Consider the following 22,452-nt stretch of genomic DNA (forward strand, 5'->3'; position numbering starts at 1 on the left):
AGGCTACTCCCAGAAAGCTGTGAGGAAGGTTAGGCTGGGAGAGTGCAAATGGCCTGTGCTCACCCAGTGAACTTCATTACAGATACCATAGAATCATAAAGTTGGAAGGGACCCTGAGGATCATCTAGTCCAACCCTGACTGAGTGAAGTTGGGGTCCAGATCTTTGCATCCAAGTCTGGCACCCTGTTCACCATACTGCACTGCCTCTCATGCTGTGCTCCACCTATAACCCGGGAAACCTTTCTGGTTGCAGGGACAAAGATTTCACACTCTTACTTTAGATGGACTTCACATGTCCAGGTGGGGTTTTTAAAAAATAAATTCAATGCCTATAATAATCAGCTTAAAGTCTTCTTCGGAGATTCTTTTCTTGTCTCGCAGGAGATAGAGAAAAGGGAAAGTATCTTTGATTGTCAAAGAAATCTGTACTTTATAGCCTCTGAACCACCAAAAAATTTCATATGAAGTACCTGGAGCAGACATGCTATAAACAAAGCAAGAAGTATCACAACACAAAAAAGTCAATGAAAGCAATAAATGACATGGCTATTTAAAGAAGTATTTCAAGCTCAAAGTAAAGAACTGTGTAGCATATAAACAGAAAGGTCCTATTAGAAGGGAAAAAACATGTCTGAGGCTTGATAAATCTCTAACCTCAAATCAGGCTGTAGAATTGTGCTGCTATTTTCCTACTTCCTACTTCGACTCACCTTTAGTTGTTCTGTGTGACTATTAGTAACTTATATGGGTATCCTTCTATATTTACTTTGAGTACCCAGCTGTAGCCAAAGTGAGATTCCAATGTGAATTTAGGAGCATGGATGGCTTCAGTTTAACTTAGATTAGCAAGAGTCACAAATAAACTAGGGGTGGAGGTGAACAGTGCTCAGAAAGAATGAAAGCTCATGAGTTTCATTTCAATTGCACCCTTCCTCCAAGGAGCAAAGGGTAGCATACCAGGCTCTCCACCACCATTTATTTTATCCATACAACAACCCTGTGAGGTAGGTTAGGTCAAGATAAAAGAGACTGGCCCAAGATTGCCTTCATGTCTGAGTCGGGGTTTCAGCCTGACTCCACCCCACTAGCCGTCCAACATTCTGATCACACCACCAGTTGCCTCAGGTCTTGGAGATGCTAAAAACTGTCTGTGCCCATTGATGGCACGCTGGCAGTCTGAATTGCCAGCAGAAAACATTTGTATTGGAAAGCTCTGACTCAGCCACATTTTTTTTCAGACAAGGGAAATAATTCCAGCATACTATGTTCGTTGCAGATAAACATTCATTTATGAGATTTGAAGCGTCTGACTCAGCCACATTTTTTTTCAGACAAGGGAAATAATTCCAGCATACTATGTTCGTTGCAGATAAACATTCATTTATGAGATTTGAAGCAAGCGTCTGGATTTGAAGCAAGATGGGATTTGTGGCTTTCACATTCCAAGCAGAGAGATTTTGCATCAGGAAACCATTTTCTGACAAATGAACCAGGCACACAGAGTGGCTCTCCTCGGCCTTTCAGCAACATGTACATTCCTGTTCAAATCCTTGACTCCGTGCAACCATCCCTTTACATTCACACTGCAGACACACAGTCATTGAAGACCCACAAAAACATAATCTCAAAATCTGTTTATACAAGCACTGAAAGGAACAAGAGGGTCATACCAGGACTCAGGCAGTAGTCACAATCTGTGTGTGAGAGAAAGGGTGGGGTCTCCAAAGGAAGAGATTGTGACAAGGGTAATTATTTTAAAAAGCAATACATTATGCACAGTTTCTAACATGATTCACAGGGAGAGGGAAGTTTTGATTTCCTAGTTTTTTAAAACTTTCGATTCTGCTTTTCTTCCCAGAAATTGGCCAATTTAGAGGTTCCACCCAAATCCGTCTCCCAACAGCCAGTCATGGACCCAGTGGGAGGTCCGACGTACTGAAGAAGGAATGTTTTGACTTTCATTTCCCTCTCGCCCTCACTTTTTTTTTTCACCTGGCGAAATTTCAAGGTCGATCCTTCTATTTAACCTGGTGCCTGTTCGTGCAGCCTTCACTTTGCGAAGGAAAAGCAGAAAGGTAAGTGTCGCGAGCGGTTGATCTCCGCAAGGAAGAAGGAGCCTCCGACGGGCTTGGCGTCGCAGCAAAGAAATCCTGCGCTCATTCAAGAGATCGAGGAGACTCGAAGCGCTGCCTGAGTTTCGGCAAGCGAAGGGGGATGAGGGAGGGACGCCCAAGAAACAGGTCGCCTGCAGCAGGATCGGACTGATGCGTTTCCTCAGGGGGTCTTGGGGTGCTAAGGCTGCAATCCTATACACGCTTACCTGGGAGTAAGCCCCATAGAACTCAGTTGGGCTTACTTCTGAGTAGAGGCGTGTAGGATTGAGTAGACCGTTGGAGCTAGATTAGCATTGGTTTCTCACTGCAATACTGCTTTTCTGTTGCTTCCCATAGTATGTTTTCCCTCCTCATCAGGGGTTGGAGAAGAAAATATTCTCTTCAGCTCTATTCCAAGGGCCTTCTCCTTCTTGGGGGTTTTTTAGCAGAGGCTGGATGGCCATCTGCCACGGACACTTTAAATATAGCTTTCCCCTTTCAGAAATGGGATCTGCCTATTTTAATTCCATGAAATTCTAGATTTTGGTTGCGACGGTAATGCTAAAACTTTTTCTTCAAATAGCCATCACTTCTCTTGTTTTCATCGAGTTTTTGAAGGTATCTGATACATCTTGCTTTGTTTGTAGCATGTCTGCTCTAGGTACTTCGGGTGAAATTTTGGAATGGTTCCGAGCCAATAAAATGCAGATTTCTGCTGCTATCAAAGACTCATTTCCCTTTTTCTTTATCCTGCGAGACAAGAAAATAATATCTGAAGAGCAGTTTAAGGTGACTATTATAGACATTGAATTTATTTTTTAAAGTTGCGTCTGGGGTTTCGGAGTTCATCTAAGCCAGGATTGGAGAATCTTTGGTTTCCCAGAAGTTGATGGACTGCAACTCCCATCAGCCCTAGCAAGCATGGTCAATGGCCAGGGGTGATGGGAATTCTAGTTCAGCAACATCTGAAGGGCCAAAGAGTCCCCACATCTGTCTGAGCTTTTCCTGGAGCAAAACCTGACATTATAGGATCATTGTTCACATGTCCGCCCAGCTAGTATATAAAGCAAGGGGTGGGAGACATCTTAATTTAACCATCAGCAATGTATAAGAAAGGCAGTGTTGAACTCTCACCGCCTGTTTTTTAGCTCCTTGGAATCGGTTACTTTTTCCTTTTCCTAATACTTGAAGCCAGCCAATAGGGGAGGAAAATGGCTGAAGGGAAGGTAGGAAACAAGAGGTGGAAAGTTGCAGCATCCTTCTCCCATGTGCTGCTTTTAATGCTGAAGTACCCATATGGCAGGGACACGGGTGGCACTGTGGGTAAACCACAGAGCCTAGGACTTGCCAATCAGAAGGTCGGCGATTCGAATCCCTGCAACAGGTTGAGCTCCCATTGCTCGGTCCCTGCTCCTGCCAACCTAGCAGTTCGAAAGCATGCAAATGCAAGTAGATTAATAGGTACCGCTTCGGCAGGAAGGTAAATGGCGTTTCCGTGCGCTGCTCTGGGTCACCAGAAGTGGCTTAGTCATGCTGGCCACATGACCCAGAAGCTGTACGCCAGCTCCCTTGGTCAATAAAGCGAGATGAGCACCACAACCCCAGAGTCGGCCACGACTGGACCTAATGGTCAGGGGTCCCTTTACCTTTACCTTACCCATATGGCACAGGGCAAATGGTTGCAGCTGTGGCATAGGGAGATGTTATACGTGATTCATAACCGGAAAGGTTTTCAGGGTAGCAGGAGGAACATAGCATGAGAGACAACCAAGTGTAGTGAACAGTGTGTTAGACTTGGATTCCAAGATCTGGGCTCAAACTCCATTCAGTCATAGTGTCCACAGAGTGAACCTACGCCAGTGGTCCTCTCCCAGCATAACTTCCCCTCTCCATCCTGAGAGCCTTTAGGAGAGGTTGGGATACAACAGCAACCATTGCACAGGAGGAGGAACCTTGAAAATTAGTGTGGGATATGACCCAGCGAAAAAGTGAAGAAGATGCCCTCCTTAACAGCAGCAGGTTGTGGCTTGTTTCTGAAAAACAAGAGGTCACATGCCTTGAAGCATTTTTTGCCATTACTGTAATACAAAATATAGGAGAGGTGTTTTAGCTGTGCTGGGCCTTGGAATTTGAATTAAATTTGATTTCTTTGCTTATGCTAGGTTTACCATCTTGGATATGGCGGGGAAATGGGATACTTACTATATATGAGTTTAAAAAATGCTTGTGTTGTTGTTTTTTCTAGATTTGTTCTGAGCAGGTATCGTCAAATGCAAATGCTCTTCAAAGAGTGGTATACAATGTACTTGAAAGCATGACAAACAATGTTTCAGCAGTAAAGGAGATTTTCTGCCCAGAGAACCTGGAAGCATATCAAAATTTAAAACCAATATACAAAAGCCTAGAAAATGGTAAGTTATCTTGTTGGCTGCGCTAAATCTACCTAGCAAACATAAAAGATAAATAGTCAAAAGGAAAGAAAAATCATAAGATTTTATTGAGAAATGGTGTAGTAGTGAGTGTTTGAGCCACGGAATATTCCCAACCATGCATTCCCTTTGTCTCAGCCCTCTGCCTGCCATCTGCTGGCGAATTTATTATTATTCTGTTTATTTGAAAGTACTTATTGTCTGCTTTTTACAGTGAAAAATAATATGGTGGTTTACAAAATAAAACCAGTACACTAAAACAACAAGAAAACATAAACCAGAATATTTAAAGTTAAGTAATACCATTACTAAGGATCAGCGCCCAGGAATGCCTATTTAAATTGTAGGTTTTTACCAGCTTTCCCCATAAGTGCTCATTTTGTCTCTAAGGTAAGGTTATTTGACTGTGTCAGAATATGGTGCTGTATCCTAGTCATCATAAGACGTATGTCTGCTTGATATGGCATGTCTAGAATATCCTCCTTACTCGAGGGGCATCCAACTTTGACAGTGAATGGGCTGGAATATGTGAAAGGAGGCTTTGTCCTAAACAGTGGCAGAGCTTCATGCTCCAGCACCGGGGGGGGGGGGGGAGGCAGAGAGCAGGCCGGGGCGGGGCTGGCGTGCGTCCTGGGGGTGTGGTGTGCCGCCTGTGGGGGCGGGGCCACAATGGCACCACACTGGGATTGCGCTGCCAGGGGCGGGGTGCTCCCCCCCCCACTCCTCTTCCTCCGCCAGTGGTCCTAATCTGTTCAGAGCCTTACATGTCAACATCATCACCTCAAACACAGTTCAGTAGCAAATAGGCAATCAGTGCTGTTCCTCCAGCACTGTTGATATAGAATCTTAGAGGTGGAAGGGATCCCAAGGATCACTTCGTCCAATGCCCTGCAATTCAGGAATCTCAACTAAAGCAGCCAAGACAGATGGCCATCCAGCCTCTGTGATGTGTATACATGGAAGGATGCTGTACAGTGGTACCTCGGGTTAAGTACTTAATTCGTTCCGGAGGTCTGTACTTAACCTGAAACTGTTCTTAACCTGAAGCACCACTTTAGCTAATGGGGCCTCCTGCTGCCACCGCGCCGCCAGAGCACAATTTCTGTTCTCATCCCAAAGCAAAGTTCTTAACCTGAAGCACTATTTCTGGGTTAGCGGAGTCTGTAACCTAAAGCATAAGTAACCTGAGGTGTATGTAACCCGAGGTACCACTGTACTAAGCGTTTTGCACCAGTTTCTTATAAACCATAAATGACTAGATCAGCGATCTCGAATCTTTATCAACTACTGGATACATTTTCAGTTATGAGAGTGCTAAGGGCACTGGTCACAAAATGGCTGCCATGGGGGAGGGTGGCATAGCACAAAATGGCTGTCAAGGGGAACATGGCATAACACACAGTTAGAGAGACAACCACCCCCAATAATCTCATGCTTAAAATCAGGACTGGCTCAGAGCATTTTGCAGCTTTGGGCAAAACAGGAAATGTCACTAGCCCTTACTCTTTGTCAGAACTCTTGTCACCTGCTCCTCCCCTATATGCCACACACACACCCCAAGCAGAAGGCCATAGAGGAGAGGAGTGGGCAGCGGAGAGCAGGCATGGAGGTGGTGGGTGAGGGTGTCACAATGGGCAGGTGAGGAGGAGGAAGCAGAGGGCAGGAGTGGAGGCTGGATATACCACCTGATGCATTTGCCTCACCTTACCTCATTGGCAGGCTGGACCTGCTTACAATGGGAAGTCAGCTGTGTCCTGCTGGTACTGATTATGATTATTGATTTTACATATACTGATGCTGTTGCTGTCCATAGTATCATGAAAAATATACAAGGTAGCCCCACCAGTCTTGTTTGCTTAGAAAGCACCTGCACATTTTGTTGCATAACTTTTTTTTTTAGGAGGACTAGAAACTTACTTAAAACAAGAGCAATGAAAGCTCAAAGTCAGAGGACCTTTCCCCGGGGCGCCACTGGAAGCCTTCCCAGGTGCCGTGCCATGTTGCTGACCCCTGAATTAGATGTTCACAACACGTTTTATCCATTTAATTTAATAGTAAGGTGCTAATGCCCTTGTTTTCTTCACATGCTTTCTTTTCAGTTCTCCAGCATGCTACAAATAGCTTTGCCACAGGACCTGGGAGCAAGAACATACTCCAGACAAAGAAGAACAATTCTGAATTCTCTGCACCGAAAGGTGAATTTTACATGGGTCTCTAAATGTTTCTGAGGCATAGACTGTGGGAAGAGAAAAATACAATAATATAAGGCAGAACTCCCCAAACTTTCCACCTACAAGACCTACCTGAGATGGATGAAAATTAGAGACCCTCCAGGTAGCCTTTTTATTGCGCATTCCTGATGATTTGTGCTAATAGGGCTATTGGGACAGTCATATGTGTTCCTGCTGTCAGCATTGTTTGCGCTTGCTGAAGCTGGAGGCAGTTGCACTGTTTTATTTTAAGTCAGTGCATAGCCTGTAACTCCCTTCTGAAGTTCTATAACTTTTTATGTCACAAATGTTCTGCTATATTTTTGTGATGCTTTTGTTGCGCTATAGCACCTTTGGACAGCAATAACGTGGTAGCATTAAGGAAACAAAACACAGTAAGCTAAAGCAGAATAAATCCACCATTAATGGACTATTATTGTGTCAAGAATGTGTTGCAGAATAGACCCACAATAAAACATCTGCCTGGAGGGGCCCTTACTGAGGCCCACTAGTCTCAAAATGCTGGCAAATGGAAACAGAGTTGGCATAATCAGCTGCCAATTGCTGACTGCATTTTCAACTGATACCTAATCCATCTTTGGAAATTGAAAACACCATTTTCCTTATGGGAAGGAGTTCCATATTCCACCTTTCCCTAAGCCAAGTACAGTACAGCCATTTTCTCAGGAGGTATTGTGACTAGTCTTCTCATTTTAGGCAGAATTTGCTGACCCATAAGAACTAAGTGAGAAGGTTGTTCAAAATTTTTCTTTTTTGTTTCAGGTTTTCCCTTTACACCCAAGTTTGATCAAGAAATGGCAGAACCTTCCCAAAAAAAATATTTTTCAGAGGGAGAAGCCTCAACTAGCTATCAAGGTATTGCATAAAAATAGATGGAGCAGGGTGGGCACTTCTGAACATAATTTTATATGAAGAGGCTTTTCAGTTTTGATATTCATGTTTCATGGCAATGACGGTATATAAGCATTGGATAAAATTAGACGAGAATATATTAAATTTGTGGAAGGTATTATTGTCTTGGGAGGAAAAAGGATACTTTAGATAATGCAATTTTTAAAATAAAAATGGTAATCCAGTTTCCCAGGATCAACTAAGACTGGACACAGGAGATTTGGGTATGTATGGGATGGCTTCACTTACATCAGTTGAGTTAGATCCTGCTAAATTAGGGTATCTAGGCACCAGATCCCTTACCAGATTTGAAACTGTTCTGTTAAACCAAGGATCTGAAGGTAAAGTATTGATATAAGGGATTTGTGGAGAATTGTCGGAAATTTCATCCAGCCCATTAAGAAGCCCGAAAACTATCTGGGAGGCAGACATGGGATGTGAAATAAATGATATAAAGCAGAAAAGTGTATGAACCATTAAAACCAGCAGGGTCTATTGCTGCCTGCATAGTGCAGAATACCACACCAGAGTCTCCCATAGGAGGTACAAGGCTCCAGTTTGCTAGCTATCATATATTACCCTTTGTCTAGCTGTAGTGTTTTGGCTGAGCTGTGGTCACTCGGTAACATATTTCAATCTTTGATGGGAATGCCTGGTTGTCAAAAACTTTTAGTCTGACATATATTAGGAAATCAGTAGTATTAATCAGGATCCAATACAAATTACACCCCAATTGTAACTATTTTTAGGACATTTAAGATGAACGTAAAACCAAACATTTTGCTAATCTTTCTGCTAGTTGCAGCTAGGCTGTCTATCACACAGTTGTGGGAAGCCTTGAAAGACCTTAATATTTCTTTTTGGTATAATAACATTTGGAATATAGTCATAACTGAGAAGCGAACATACCAGTTAAGAGTATTGAAAGGTATTGAAAACCCAGTGACTTTGTACTACTTGGTGAAACTTGACACTGACTGATGCTTTTAGTATGGGATGCTTATATGTAGTATGTATGAACTTTATGAAGCAATGTATGGGTTTTTCCAGATTTCGCTTTTCCTGTTGTTCCCTGTATTGTGTTTCCTTTCATTGTTTTTGTAATTAAAAAACACTATTTTTAAATGCGCAATACACAACTGCACTGCTGGCCTGGCACTATGAAGGCATTCCATGGCATTTGGGTGGAATCTAGGTAAAGGTAAAGGTACCCCTGCCCGTACGGGCCAGTCTTGACAGACTCTAGGATTGTGCGCTCATCTCACTCTAGAGGCCGGGAGCCAGCGCTGTCCGCAGACACTTCCGGGTCACGTGGCCAGCTGACGAAGCTGCTCCGGCGAACCGGCATCAGAGCAGCACACGGAACGCCGTTTACCTTCCCGCTAGAAAGTGGTACCTATTTATCTACTTGCACTTAATTGTGCTTTCGAACTGCTAGGTGGGCAGGAGCTGGGACCGAACGACGGGAGCTCACCCCGCTGTGGGGATTCGAACCGCCGACCATGCGATCAGCAAGTCTTATGCGCTGAGGTTTTACCCATAGCGCCACCCGCGTCCCTGGGTGGAATCTAGCCACATATTAAAAATATGAAAATGTTTTTTTTAAAATTTTTTTTTTTGAAAAAATATGTTGAATTTGCCATAGCTCACCATCACCATCTAATGTCACATTTGTACAATGTGCTTTACAACACACTTAAAACGTTTTATTTGCAGCTGTATAGTTGAGTCCTTGGTTCCTCTTTTTAAAATGAGTGAAAAGGGGATAACAGTTCCCTACTAAATGGCTTCTTCTTTTTTTTCAGGACTGAAAGTTGCTGGTGCGACAGAAAGCATGGCAAAAATGTCTCCAGGACCAACTAACACCTGTTTGAAAATGGGTGGTACTCCGAAAGGTAAAGAAGGTGCAATGGTATAGATTCCTCATAGGTTCTCCAAACTAACCCCTTCCACAGTTCTCCAAAAGTAGCTTTGGCATACACCCTACAAACTGGGCGTGGACGTTGTCCATATGTCCTTTACCTGCACCCTGGTTCCTAACTGCCATTTTGCCCACTTCTTTTTAAATGCCTGCCTCCATTACCCAGTTCCCTGTTTTTGTTGTTGTTTTAACTGCATGCATGCAATGTTAGCCATTACCAATAGTTACAGAATCCTGTTATGATGACAATGGAGGTCTATTCTTGCTATGTCTTGAAACCTGACCCCTTGACCCTATGTGAGTTCAAGGAACTTGCTTCACATTGTGGTTATATTCTGCAACCTGACTTCTCAGTTCCCAGTTCTCTTAAGAGTTGGCACACATAGAGTTGCAGCAGGGCATCTGCGCAGATGTGCCAGTATATCTCCATGGCGGAGTCATAATTTGAGTTATGCTGGCAATGTGGAGCTTCCACCATATCCTCTAGCTTTCCAGCCATTGTATCTGTTGGGGGCTGGTCTGAATATGATGCCAGAGACTGGTCTGACTCCGAAGATGGGGGAATGCAGTCAGACAGAGCAGCCTCTAACAGAGGAGGAGGGGGAGGATTCGCCCTGCCCGCCTTCCATGTTCCCAGAAGCAGAGAGACCAGAAGATTCAGAGGCTGCACAGTAGGGGGAAGAGCTGGACAGCTTTGAGATAGTAGCTAGGCAACCAGGAGGGAGGGAGCATTTAGGAGATTCTTCAATTGAGTGGTGGGGAAGTCCATCCCCCCCAAACTCGAAGGACTAAAAGGGTCCAGGAACAACGGAAGCGCAGGGGCGGGACAGGTGACAGGTAGTGTGCTTCTTGCTGCAGAAGAGGAGTGGATTCAGAGTGAGCAACTGCCATCCATGGGGAGGGTGGTTTGATGCTGCTCTCAATATGTCGTTATAAATAAAACGGACTATAAACCTGCCAGAGGCTCATTACTTTTTATCAGAAGCTACTGGAGGGAGGGGAAACTCCCTTGCCTGCCAACATACCTGACAGTATCTTTGGTTTAGAATTGTGTCCCAATATATTTTCAGGTGATATGAAATGCTACTTCATGCCACATCTTATCAGCAGGATCTGTAACTTGGTAAGACTGCTGTCATTTTCTGGAAACCCAAAATATGGAAATTGCAGCATTTGACATCAATTTTTTTATTTCCCCTAGGAAAAGGGATACAAAATATTAAAAAAGACAAGCCGATTGTCCAGGGCTCAACAGTGATTGTTACTTGTGGAAAAACTAAAGGTGTTTTATATAAGGAAAAATTGGCAGCAGGTAAACATTGTTTCGAAACAGTTTAATTGTATGTGTAATTACATATTTTAAGAGAATTTTATAGCAATAAGAAGTTAAAATCTTTGTGTTTGTGCCCATGAGTATGTTGGGAGAAAGATGCATCCATGTGGCAGTATGTGGGTGTAATTGTATGTTTGGGAACACTTAAATAGTCTTGTAGGAAACTGGTTTTTTATTTCCCACTGAATCCTGGGTAACTTGGAGTAATTCTATCTATATCACAATGGGATTTTCAGTACTTTTAAATCCTTCAAATTACAGTTCAGAAATGCATGCTTAAATGATTTTTTCAACTTAAAAAAATTATCACAAAACAGTATTGTATTGTATTGTATTCCACTTTAATTGGTGCAGCATATCATTTGTGTATTAGACTATGTGTGGGAAAACATTGGCCCTCTGGGTGCTGTTAGCCCTGATCATGCTTGCTGGGGCTGATGGAAGTTGTACTTCAATAACATCTGGAGGGCCAAAGTTAGACTGCATTAATGCACTGCAGTTACATCAACCCATAAATTGTGAATTGAAAATAATTGACAATTTCTCCATATTTTAAAAAAGAAAAAAGACAACTCAATGTATATAACCATTTGGTGCTACAGTTTTCAGGATCATTCTTAGTGGGCGGAGAAAATTTGCCCCCCACTTAAATTATAATTATACCAAATGAACATTGGAAGAGAAACATATTTTACACTTCATGTAATTAATGCTATTTTTTACTGGTGGTATTATCAGGCCCAGTGCTTGTGGTCAGCCATGTTGGGCACTGGCCAAAGACTCCAGGGCCTCTGACCAGACCAGCCTTTTGCCCAAATACTCACCTCCATGCTCAGGTAGTGGTATGTGCACACTGCTTACAGCCAAGGTTGTCCCCATCTACAGTGACTTGCTAGACACTCACCTCACTGCTCAGAGGAGTGCTCTGTGCGAGGTGTCTGAGAAAATGGCTGCACTGTTATAGTAGATTTTCTACAGCTAGAAAATCTTTTAAAGTATTTGTAGCCACCATTGGCCCTTTCTCAGATCTCAGATGTGAAGCAGATGATAGATAATCCACCACCACTTATGCTACTTCAGGGGACAGGGAAGGAAGCAGGAGGGATGGGGGTAGCAAGAGGGAAAGAAGAAGAAGAAGAGTTTGGATTTGATATCCCGCTTTATCACTACCCTAAGGAGTCTCAAAGCAGCTAACATTCTCCTTTCCCTTCCTCCCCCACAACAAACACTCTGTGAGGTGAGTGTGGCTGAGAGACTTCAGAGAAGTGTGACTAGCCCAAGGTCACCCAGCAGCTGCATGTGGAGGAGCGGGGAAGCGAACCCGGTTCACCAGATTGAGTCCACCACTCTTAACCACTACACCACACTGGGACTGGAAGAGGATAGTGTTGCTGTTGCCACAAAGAGAAGGACTGGGACAGGAGCAGAGACCCCGCTTCCCTGTAGTCTGGTGTTGGCCCTGAGCAGGTCCTGTGCTGAAATACATTTCTAGTATTGATTTTTTCCAATGTAAATATTGGAAAAGGAGCTGCTGGTGGCAATTTCTTTCTCCCTCTATTGAACTTTGCTGAATGGGACAAGCTTGCAGCACTGGTGTGACTTCTCTGTTACAGGAGCTACACAGAAATGTATCAAGAATTTTAAGGGAACATGGTTCACACCACAAGAATTTCTGATTGAAGGAGAAATTGGAGGTACAAACTGGAGAAGAAGTATCCGCTATCTGGGGGCTCCTTTAGAAACATTAATAAAGGTATGCAGTTCACTTCTATTGGCTATAATTTTAATGCCTCGTTCTTTACTTGTAATTACAAAGGAATTTCAAATGATGCCACCACGGCTTTCCATATATTTATCCACACATATCGTTCCTGTTACAAGGACAATATCCTGTATTGTAAGTGAATAGCAGCACAAATTGTTTTATGAAAAAGCCATTGTCTAGATTCTAGAATGCCCTAAGACAAGAGCTGCCCACAGACAGGTGATAGGTTGCCTGCAAAGGCCACCACTGGTTTCCCTGAACAGACACTGCTGAGTGTTGACTTTTCGTTTTTTGAACAGTAAGGCTCCAGCTCTTCTAGAAAATCAGTTATGGAACAAAACATGCAGATACCTTCAAAGCAATTTCAGTGAAATAATTTGAGTGTGGTGTGACTACCTAGTATACATTTCCTGTTGCTGCGGAATGCTCTCTGTTGCTATTAGACAGCAACAGCATCCATATTTGTGTAAAATAAAAATTCTGTGATCTTCACAGTCAGAACCAGTGGGACATAGCTGACTTCCTATGGTATTCCATCAGGTTGCTGGGGATAGCTATCTTTCTTATTTTGTTTTATCCCATTCCACCCCACCCACAATGGCAACTATTTTGTGCCCCCAGCATTGTCGCAAAATTTGAAATGTACCCACTGATTCAGAAAGGTTGGCGACTCCTGGCCTAACACAATGTAGAACTGAGCAGACATAAGGATTGTGCCAGCTAAAGGCAAGATCTGTATTCCACGGATCTATGGAATGATCTATGGAAATTTTATGATTACAATAAAGACTATGTGATATTTATTATAAAAATAACAAACAAATCTGATGGCACAAATTGATTATAGTATCAGCTTTTCTAGATTGGAGGTCCCATCGTTAGATACATGAAGTTCAATCTTCGGTTGCAGGGTAGAGTAGGAACAGAATTCTCAGTGGTAGGGATTGTAGGCAGTGAGGTCAGTGGGAAATTAAATGCAAAAAGTACAGACCACGATAATTCAATTAGAGCTAGGATTGTTATATATTTCATTACTTATAGGCCACCTTTCAAAGTTATCTTTCTCAAGGTGACTTTCAGCATACTAAAACACAAAATACTGCAAGCATAAAAATCATAATCTACAAGACAACAGGTGTGCCAAATGAGCACTGTGATGCTTTGCAACAGCTGTGCCCATTCATGAAACTCAGTAACAATCCATTTCATGCAGAATACATTAGTAACGCTGAATTTATTATCTGTGGTGGGGTAAGAAACCCCTGTATCTCTTCAGACCAAAATGGAAGTAATTCAGCTTTTCACATGGGAGCCTATCTTTGATGTTCGTTTGCTCAAACATGGCAAATTTAAGGTTAGTAGCAGAGTGTTCCAGCAGAATGAAATATTTTCCTACTGGATTTTAAACAAATATAAATAGTGAGGTGTCAGTAATATGTCTCATTTCCACCATCTAATTCAGATTATGTTTGGGGATTCTGTTTGTGCTTCAGAGCAAAACTAATAAATGTGATGTTTATTTCAGGATGGCATGCTACCTGAGCCAGCACGAACTACCCCAGGGAAAAATAAGGTAAACAAAATGTGAACACTTTTACTAGATTGATTGTAGACAATGCACCAATCTAAATGAGCATCTACACATTTTATTTGTCCATTTATGCATCAAGACATTTCTGTCTTGATCATCTCCAAAAAAATTAATATTTACTTCAGAATAAGGAGGTACAAAACATAATCAACAAAAACATTAAAGCAGTACTAAGATTCATAAATAGCCTGACAAAAATGCTGAGTTTGTACCTGGTATCCATATGAATATAATAAGGTGGTAAGACTCACCTTAGTAGAAAGGTCATTCTACAGATGCAGAGCCACCACCAAAATCAATTTATTAATTGATTTCTTCAGATTTCATGGGATGCATGTCGGTTAATGTACTATCTATATAAATGTATACTATACTTTAAACAATATTGTTCTCTGTCTCTTACTTGGAATCTGATCATATATTTGTGTGAGGAAATGCTGAAGGAAAGTATCTGCTATCCCATGAAACCTTTTCCTCCTTTATATCTGGTTCAATATAATTTTCATACCCTAATTCAAAAAAGGATGCGGGTGGCACTGTGGATTAAACCACAGAGCCTAGGACTTGCCGATCAGAAGGTCGGAGGTTCGAATCCCCGCAACGGGGTGAGCTCCCGTTGCTTGGTCCCTGCTGCTGCCAACCTAGCAGTTCGAAAACATGCAAGTGCAAGTAGATAAATAGGTACCGCTCTGGCGGGAAGGTAAAAGGCATTTCCGTGCACTGCTCTGGTTCACCAGAAGCGGCTTAGTCATGCTGGCCACATGTACGCCCTCGGCCAACCCATCCCTTTCTCAACACCCAGTACAGAAACACAATGAACTGTCAATGAAAGAAAAGACAGATCTCTTCTTCCATTGGCAATTTGCTGACAGGCCGGATTGGGAGCTTTAATGGGCTATGCCCGTGTCACGAGCACAAGCACAGGTTCATTGACTTTAAACTGAAACTACTGCTTTAAACTGAGCAGTGACTTGCCTTTTGAACAGTTCCAGTAGCATCTTCAAGTGCCAAATCAGACAGGTAGGTGGGGCTGCCCACTTGTCAATCGCAGGGTGTCATTATTATCCCACCCACCTGTCAAAATCTATTGCGAGGTTCCTAAGCTTCTCCTGCTGCTGTGGGAAGCATGAGAAATAAGCCTGCGTTTTAAGAAATAAGCAGCTTCTTTCATGTACTTGCCACGCTGGCAGCAGCAGGGAGAGCAAAGGGAAAAGAATAACTTCATGCTTCCCTTTATCCCTCCCCACCCCCACTATGGCTGCTGGTGGCAGTGTGTGGGGGCAAACAAAGAGAAGAATTTTTCCCCTTTATCTTTCTTCTCCACCTCAAGCAGTGGCAGCTGGGGTGGCAGCAAAGCCTGCCCTGTCCTGATCCTCCTAGAACAAGGTGTTATTCTACCACGAACCAGCTGGTGGGCATCTGGGAGCATGCCTTGTTCCAGCAAAGGATAAATTGGAAGCCCACTTTAATCTCCCAATTGTTTCTTTGAAGCCCCACCTGTATGACATCAGGTGTAGGGCAAGTGAGTGTGGCTTCCCCAAAATGGGCTGGAAGGCCAAATGGAGAGGCCTGGCTTGCAAGCCAGAGGTCCTCCAGCCCTTCTGTTGCCTCCAAATGTTGGACTCGTAACTCCCATCAGCCCCAACCAACATAGCCAATGGTTTTGAGTCATGGAAGTTATAGTCCCAATGATTGGAGAGCACTACGTTGCCTACCGCTGCTATAAGGCTCTCAGACAAGGCATTCCACTATCCCTCCCTCTTTTCAATTTTTCTTTTCCAACATGGTCAGCTGCTCTGCATGCTGAGTCCTCATTGGGCTTTTGGGAGTTTGTGTGTTTGTTTCTTAAATATCTTTTTTTCTTCTTCTTCTACAAATCCCAGTTTCTCCTAAACATGGTGACGGCTTCCCCTTGTTTCCCAGTGGGCCTGTTTAGGCCCTCACCAGCTCAGTTTTCTATCCCCCCCCTCTCCTTCAGCGCACATAAAAAACTTCGAGACAAGCCTGTAGTAGTAGTATAAAAATATGGATGTGGGAAGGGGAAGGTTGATCAAGAAAACAGGCAAAGCAGCCTGAAGAAACAAGCTCTTCTTCATGTGTGCAATGCATCTAGGGAGAAAATATAAAATGAAGACATTCAAAAATGTTCCTAACTTAGAAGCTGAAATGTTAGCCATGACTGTATAGTGCTACTACTGGTAGTCCGTCCATGGTGAGTAATTTTACAAGGACACCTTTGTCTACACACCTAGCACAGCAAGATGTGATGCTTTCAGGGTCCAATAAATATTACCTGTTTGCCAGCTTCCTACATTTCTGTTTTGCCAGACTTGAGAAAACAGGAAGATACCAAGTGGATATTGACACATTAATTGGATACCTTCAATGACCTCTACATAAACCAAAGATAACTTCTACAAGTTATCTGTTGTAGCAAAAACAAACCAAGTTAGTTTTAAGTTGTTACTGCACACAGGTGTATATGTGGTTGTTGAAGATATTTTATGATATGCCTGCCAACTGAGAATCCTTTGTTAAAGTCTTTTAAAACCACCATTCAGGACCCATTGTGCTCACAAGGTGGTGTACACACAACATCACAGATAAAAAAAACCCCTCTCACTCTACCGTTTCAACAAACTTCTTCTTTTTTTTACTTTAGCCAACAGATGGCATATGTGAAGTGTGTATGGAAGGCGGGTCTGATATATGCTGCAGTTTATGCAATAAATCATTTCATCTTTCTTGCCATGTTCCAGAAGAATTGGCTGTGAAAAGGTATTTGCTTTCCTACTCTGAGTTCTAGAGTAAGGCGAAATAGTCAAGAAAGTCAGGTGTTGACAACATCACTCTGTAAAGCCCAGCAATAACTTGCTAAACTGTAGGCTAGCAAGATGTAGGCTAGCTCAGCTGTGAACTTTTGTATTAATATAGACAATAGTGCACTTTGTATTGCAAATCAATTTCACTATTTTTCTCACATTAAATAAGGTACAAGTCTATAAAAGCAAAACTACTGTTTATAAAATCTTGTAATGATATTTCATCTCTCCTGTTTAATGCATATTAGTCCTGTTGAAGCTAAACTATAATAGAACAATAGCTTTCAGTAATATGTTATAGCCAAGTGATATGTTATACCACTACTTCTTTTTGTTCCAGTTCAAGATAGTGTTTAATAAAAATGACTATTATGATTAGCCTTGTCATCGTGTTAGTTCTGGTGCTAAGTAATTTTCTAAGGAATGTTAGTTTAAGAAAGTCATGGTTATGGCAAACCTTCAGAAATGAATAAATAAATTTCTACCATGGCAGTATTGTCTGCAAATTGCATCTAACACTACCATCATGCTTTGTACTGCAATTTTATAGGTTTTGGAAATGCACCTTTTGCAAATGGAAAGGTAACTTCAAAGAAGACCAGGTTTTAAGGTGGAAAATGGGTGCCAAGCCAAAAAATGTGGGTAACGTAAAACCTTTTCCTATTTCAATTTAATGATAAGCAAAATAGTAAAATTAGGGATGTAACATCAATTGCTTTAAAATTCTAAATAAAAATTCTCCTTTTAGCAAGGCCAGCCACCTCTGTCATAAATTTCCCAATATTTTTACCACCAAGACAGCTCTCCTTGTGACACCCAAAATTTGTGACCCAAATGTGGGAGGAACCCCTGACATGTTTAAAAGCAGTGCTGTGGCAGCTTTAAAGAGCTTCACAAAGCTTCATTTTCCAGTTTCTCCCTCCAGTTCTTCATTGGTCTTGGTTATTAAACAGCTTGAGTACTTGGTCTGCTATACTGTGTGGCTGCTACTATTTGCTGGATGGGCAGCAATTTATGTCTATCGGCATGGGCTCCTGATTTCATTTGAGGCCCTTGAACATTGGTTTCTTTTGTTTTATAGACATGTGAGTTCTTGCTCCTAAAGATCTGGTGTGAGCCTGAAGGTGCTGTTTTTGCTGATGAACCAGTCACAGTAAGTCATGAGGGCAAGAGTAAAATAACACAAACCTGGAGCACTATTGCTGAGATTGTAGAAATATTTCCAGTACTTATACTAATAGTGCTTTCTGGTGGTGCTGATTTAACAGATCCAAACATGTGATGATAACTATCCAAATAACCCCATGTGGCTCAAGAGGATTAAAGAGAAGCTGCATTTAAACCAGTACGAAACAGTGGGGGATTTCATTGGTGATCTGCGTCTGATGTTCAGCAATTTTCTGAAGTTTCATCAAGTAAGCATCAGTCTTTCGCTTCCCTTCAGTTTGTTGCCTGTGAATGATAAACACATGCGAGTGAGGAGGTCAAGTTAGGTTTCTGTTATACATTGAAATTAAAACCCCCAAAAGAATAAGAGTGAGGAAAAAGTAAAATATGATTCAGTGTGACTCAATTTCTCTCTGTCTCTGTCCCTCTCCCTTTCAAGTACTCAAACAAATAACTCTCATAATGACCACAGTCACTCAGTGCTAAACCATCTCTAAGCAATCCTCAGGCGTCCCTAAGAAAACCCACCTAGCTCCCTTCTTTGAATGCTTGGATAGCTGAAAAACCATGTGAAGATCTCAATATATTACTTGTGGAGAGGGAGGTCTCTTGAAGCAGAAGCTAGACAGCTGTCATTGAAATCCCACTATCTCATTGTGATAATCTCATTGTACTTGTAGATAAACTGCCACGATAACCTGAAATGGCTAGGACAACAGAAATATTTAAACGTTTCCACCTGCTGTAGACATTTTGAAGAGCAATGGTAAAATCTAAATAAATTAAGCAACAAGTCACACACATATCAAAGCTAATGTTCTATTATATTTGCCCTACAGGGCCAGGATGTCGCAGAAGATGGAAGAAAACTGCAAAATGAATTTGAAAAGAGCTTCCGGGAAGCTTTTTTTATTGGTAATTAGCTGCTTGAGGGCAGCCCAAATTTACTAAACAAATTAGTAAGAGAAACTCAACACGAAGTATCCGTCCAGTAACAAAACATAGCCTAGATCAAAATATAAAACAAGTCTAATTTAAATTCATGTCAACACAGTCTCAAATGCAATCTATGTAACACAATAACTCAGTGAAATGTTCTCCCTTTTGGCCTAAATGTTCCCATTAGGAGTGGCGGGATTTGTCATTTTCGGTTCTCTTTTTGTCATTTTTCCATTCATAACTTCAGTTCTCCACATTTCTGTAGCAATTTGAGAATTTTTATTTTTTTTAATCCTCATGAGAATTCTACAGCATTTTAGTGCAAAGTAAACACATCTTTGTATGCAGTTTTGACTGAAGTGCATATTTTTGCAAGCCATAATGTATTTTTTGTATGTTATTTGCAATACTATATCCATTTTAATGCAGTTGCCCCTAGTATATGCATTTTTGTACATTTTTTTTGGTTGGAGAACAACATCACAAAATTCCCCACAGAAGCCACCTTGAAGCCAGATGTTCGTGTCCATGGGAGGAAGCTGCTTAGTCTAGAGCTGTTCCATCTGTCAATCCTGCTCTCTGCTCATCTCCACCACAGCAGGAACAAGGAACCAGGAGCAGGTGTTACAAAAGCCTATTTGCTACTCATAAGCTCCTGTGGCCATCATGGCTCAAGGTACTCACTAGATGATTTATCCAGGGGTAGCAGGTCAAGCATCTTAACTCCAAGCCAGCTGCTCACCTCTCTGGCCAGGCAGCTTCTGAAATAAGTACCTGGAGTTGGTTGAGACTAGCAAAACGGTCTTCAGGTGGTATCACTTCAAGCCAGTTGCTCAACACTAAGGGCTCGTCCATTCTTCACTGCCCCACATCTAGAAATTATGGGTCTGAGAGTTTTCTGCTTTCTAGGCACGGGACTGAGCCCTTCCACTTTCCCTGGGGAAACCCACTCTCTACCACTGAATCAGAGCAAACATCCACCCACAGGACTGATGCTCCGATTCAGTGGTAAGCAGCAGGGTAAATGGTACGTGGAAGTGTGGATGAGCCCTAAGTCAAAACAGTCAGGCTTCTGACCAACCCACCAGTGATTAAGGACAAGGCTTTCATATCAGAGGATACGGAAAAGGAGCAATGTGGCAGCGAGCTGCAGCTGGCTGGAAAGCAAAACATGATGGGAATGTTGGGGACTGTACCGTGGGAACAGAGGGACAGTCTATTCACAGTGCTGAGCACCGGAATTAGCTCAGAGTGTAATTTGTCCTGTACAGGAAGTACAGGAGGTGGAGTTTGTCTTTCTGCTGTTGGAGTTTGAAGAGAGCAGACGCGTTTCTCTGTAATGCTGCAAAGACAGAAATAAAGGCATGTAAATACATTTCTGTCTATCTCTTTCCCCTCCCTGGGGAAGCAGGGAGCAGGGAAGAGTGGTGTGTTCTTCTCACGTTTGAGGAGGATCGCCAATTGTGACCTTGCCTGAATCCTGCTCGGGAATGCAGACAGGGAGGTCAACTGGGATTCAAGCCGGGTGCCTGGAGAGTGGCCAGTTTCTCCTGATAAGGCTTGAATTTCCAACAGTGATGTCTGGTCTTGGCTTCATTGTAAACCAAACTGACCCAAATCTTTCAGTGCTACATAAAGATTTGGCCTTCACGCCCCTGTGGGAGCTCATATGAAAAAGATTCAGGGGCACTCATGGTAAGTGGTTTGCTTGACAAGCAATAGCACTTTCAGAAACACATAACACAGCATAAATGAATAATCAGATATGTCACAAAACATGGCCAATTTGACAGAGTAAGGTTTCCATTTATATGTGGGATGGTTTATTGTCTACTCCACTTGTGAAATACACTCGGCTTAAATGCCTGACTCACTGTTTTCAACCATGTATTGTTTGTAGGTGTTTGGGAAATTACAGTCCACACATGTTATAATTTCTTACGGTCAAAGACCAGCTCGCATAACACAATAAAAACAGTGTTCATAAAGATAAAATATACAATCGGAGCAGATTGCAGCTATAGCTCATTGAGATATATACATACACCTGTACAACTGAGATTTGCGTTACCATAAAAATTGACCCTGGGGTACCCCAAAGGGCGACTTCAGCATTTCCCTAGTAAGCTATTTTATTCTAGAGGATGATTTGTGCCTACAAATCTGGGTGCAGAATCTGGCTACCAGCCAGGTAGCCTTGTGATCTTTGCCTAAGAGGAGAGAATTAAGTTTAGACTTGTCTGAAAGATCGGCGAGCCTCTTCAGCAAAGGATCAGTGGTGTCTCTACAAATCTCAACATAAAAAGGACATCTAAAAAATATATGTTCAGGGCTTCCTATTTCCCCTAATGGACAGGCGCAAAGTCTCTGTGCATACAGGACTCTTCTATAGGACCCTTCCAGAACCGGTGAGGGCAAGGTCGAGCTTCTAGCAAGAGTGAAAGCCCTTCTTGCGTTTCTGGATGTGAGGAAATAGAGATATGTTGCTGGAGTGGCTACGTATCTCCCATTTTCTATGATTTTATAATCAGGGACCCTTGTACAGTCCTGTTGTCTCTCTATGTCCATGATTCTTTGCCTAACCATGGATCTAGCTTGGCCCAGGCCCATAGTTATGAGGGTTTGGGGAGCAAGTCCCAGTTTCTGAAGAGTGTTTAAGACTGCTGTCTGCCAGCCAGACTGAAACTGGTCACTCAGAATCAATGGGGCTATTCCTTGGGGGAGCAGTTTCAGAGTTAGCCACTTATATATTGAGGTTAGACTAATAAGAGCTTCGACTTTCATCATCCCTGCTTCTAGTCTGACCCATGCATTTGAAACACATCTAGGAACTTGTAGAAGGGCTCTGAGGAGTTTGGATTGCACTCTTTCAAGGGGAATGAACGAGGAGGGAGGCGGGCCCAGAAAGGAAATTACAGTCCACACGTTAAGTATTTGTCCTTGTCCTCATTATTTTTTTACCACAGTTCTGAAAACAGATAAAATATTTGTTGAAAAGGAAAATGGAAAAGGATGTGGTACCAAAGCAGCCCAGGTCACTTTAAAAAAAATGAATTGTTGGGCCAGCTTCCATTTTATTCCTAATACACATCTGCATTAATCGTCTCAAATCAATGGCTCTGCTTTTCTTTAGTGCAGCTGTACTTTGAAGCAGATAAAAGATGGCTAATTTCTTCATATGACCTGTACTGTTTGATGTATCAAGCTTTCTACACTGCTGCAGGGCGTGGGAGAAGCCCCCTCTCTGCAACAAGGAAATGAACGACGCT

General features: G+C 42.4%; 1 protein-coding gene across 1 annotated transcript; it reads left to right on the forward strand.

The window, feature by feature from the left end:
* Window positions 1–263: 263 nt before the first annotated feature.
* On the forward strand, window positions 264–19,530 carry LOC310707996 (nuclear body protein SP140-like protein). The gene is made up of 15 exons (XM_083505658.1): window positions 264–301; window positions 1,860–2,076; window positions 2,742–2,883; window positions 4,340–4,505; window positions 6,623–6,718; window positions 7,517–7,609; window positions 9,451–9,540; window positions 10,768–10,878; window positions 12,513–12,652; window positions 14,190–14,237; window positions 16,918–17,033; window positions 17,628–17,715; window positions 18,159–18,230; window positions 18,346–18,492; window positions 19,084–19,530. Exons 1-15 carry the CDS (start codon window positions 283–285, stop codon window positions 19,165–19,167), a joined length of 1,629 nt encoding a protein of 542 aa, XP_083361784.1. The 5' UTR covers window positions 264–282; the 3' UTR covers window positions 19,168–19,530.
* The last annotated feature ends 2,922 nt before the right edge of the window (window positions 19,531–22,452 follow it).

The sequence above is a fragment of the Podarcis liolepis genome, assembly GCF_965112155.1.
Source record: "Podarcis liolepis genome assembly, chromosome: 5".
NCBI classification, from domain to species: domain Eukaryota; kingdom Metazoa; phylum Chordata; class Lepidosauria; order Squamata; family Lacertidae; genus Podarcis; species Podarcis liolepis.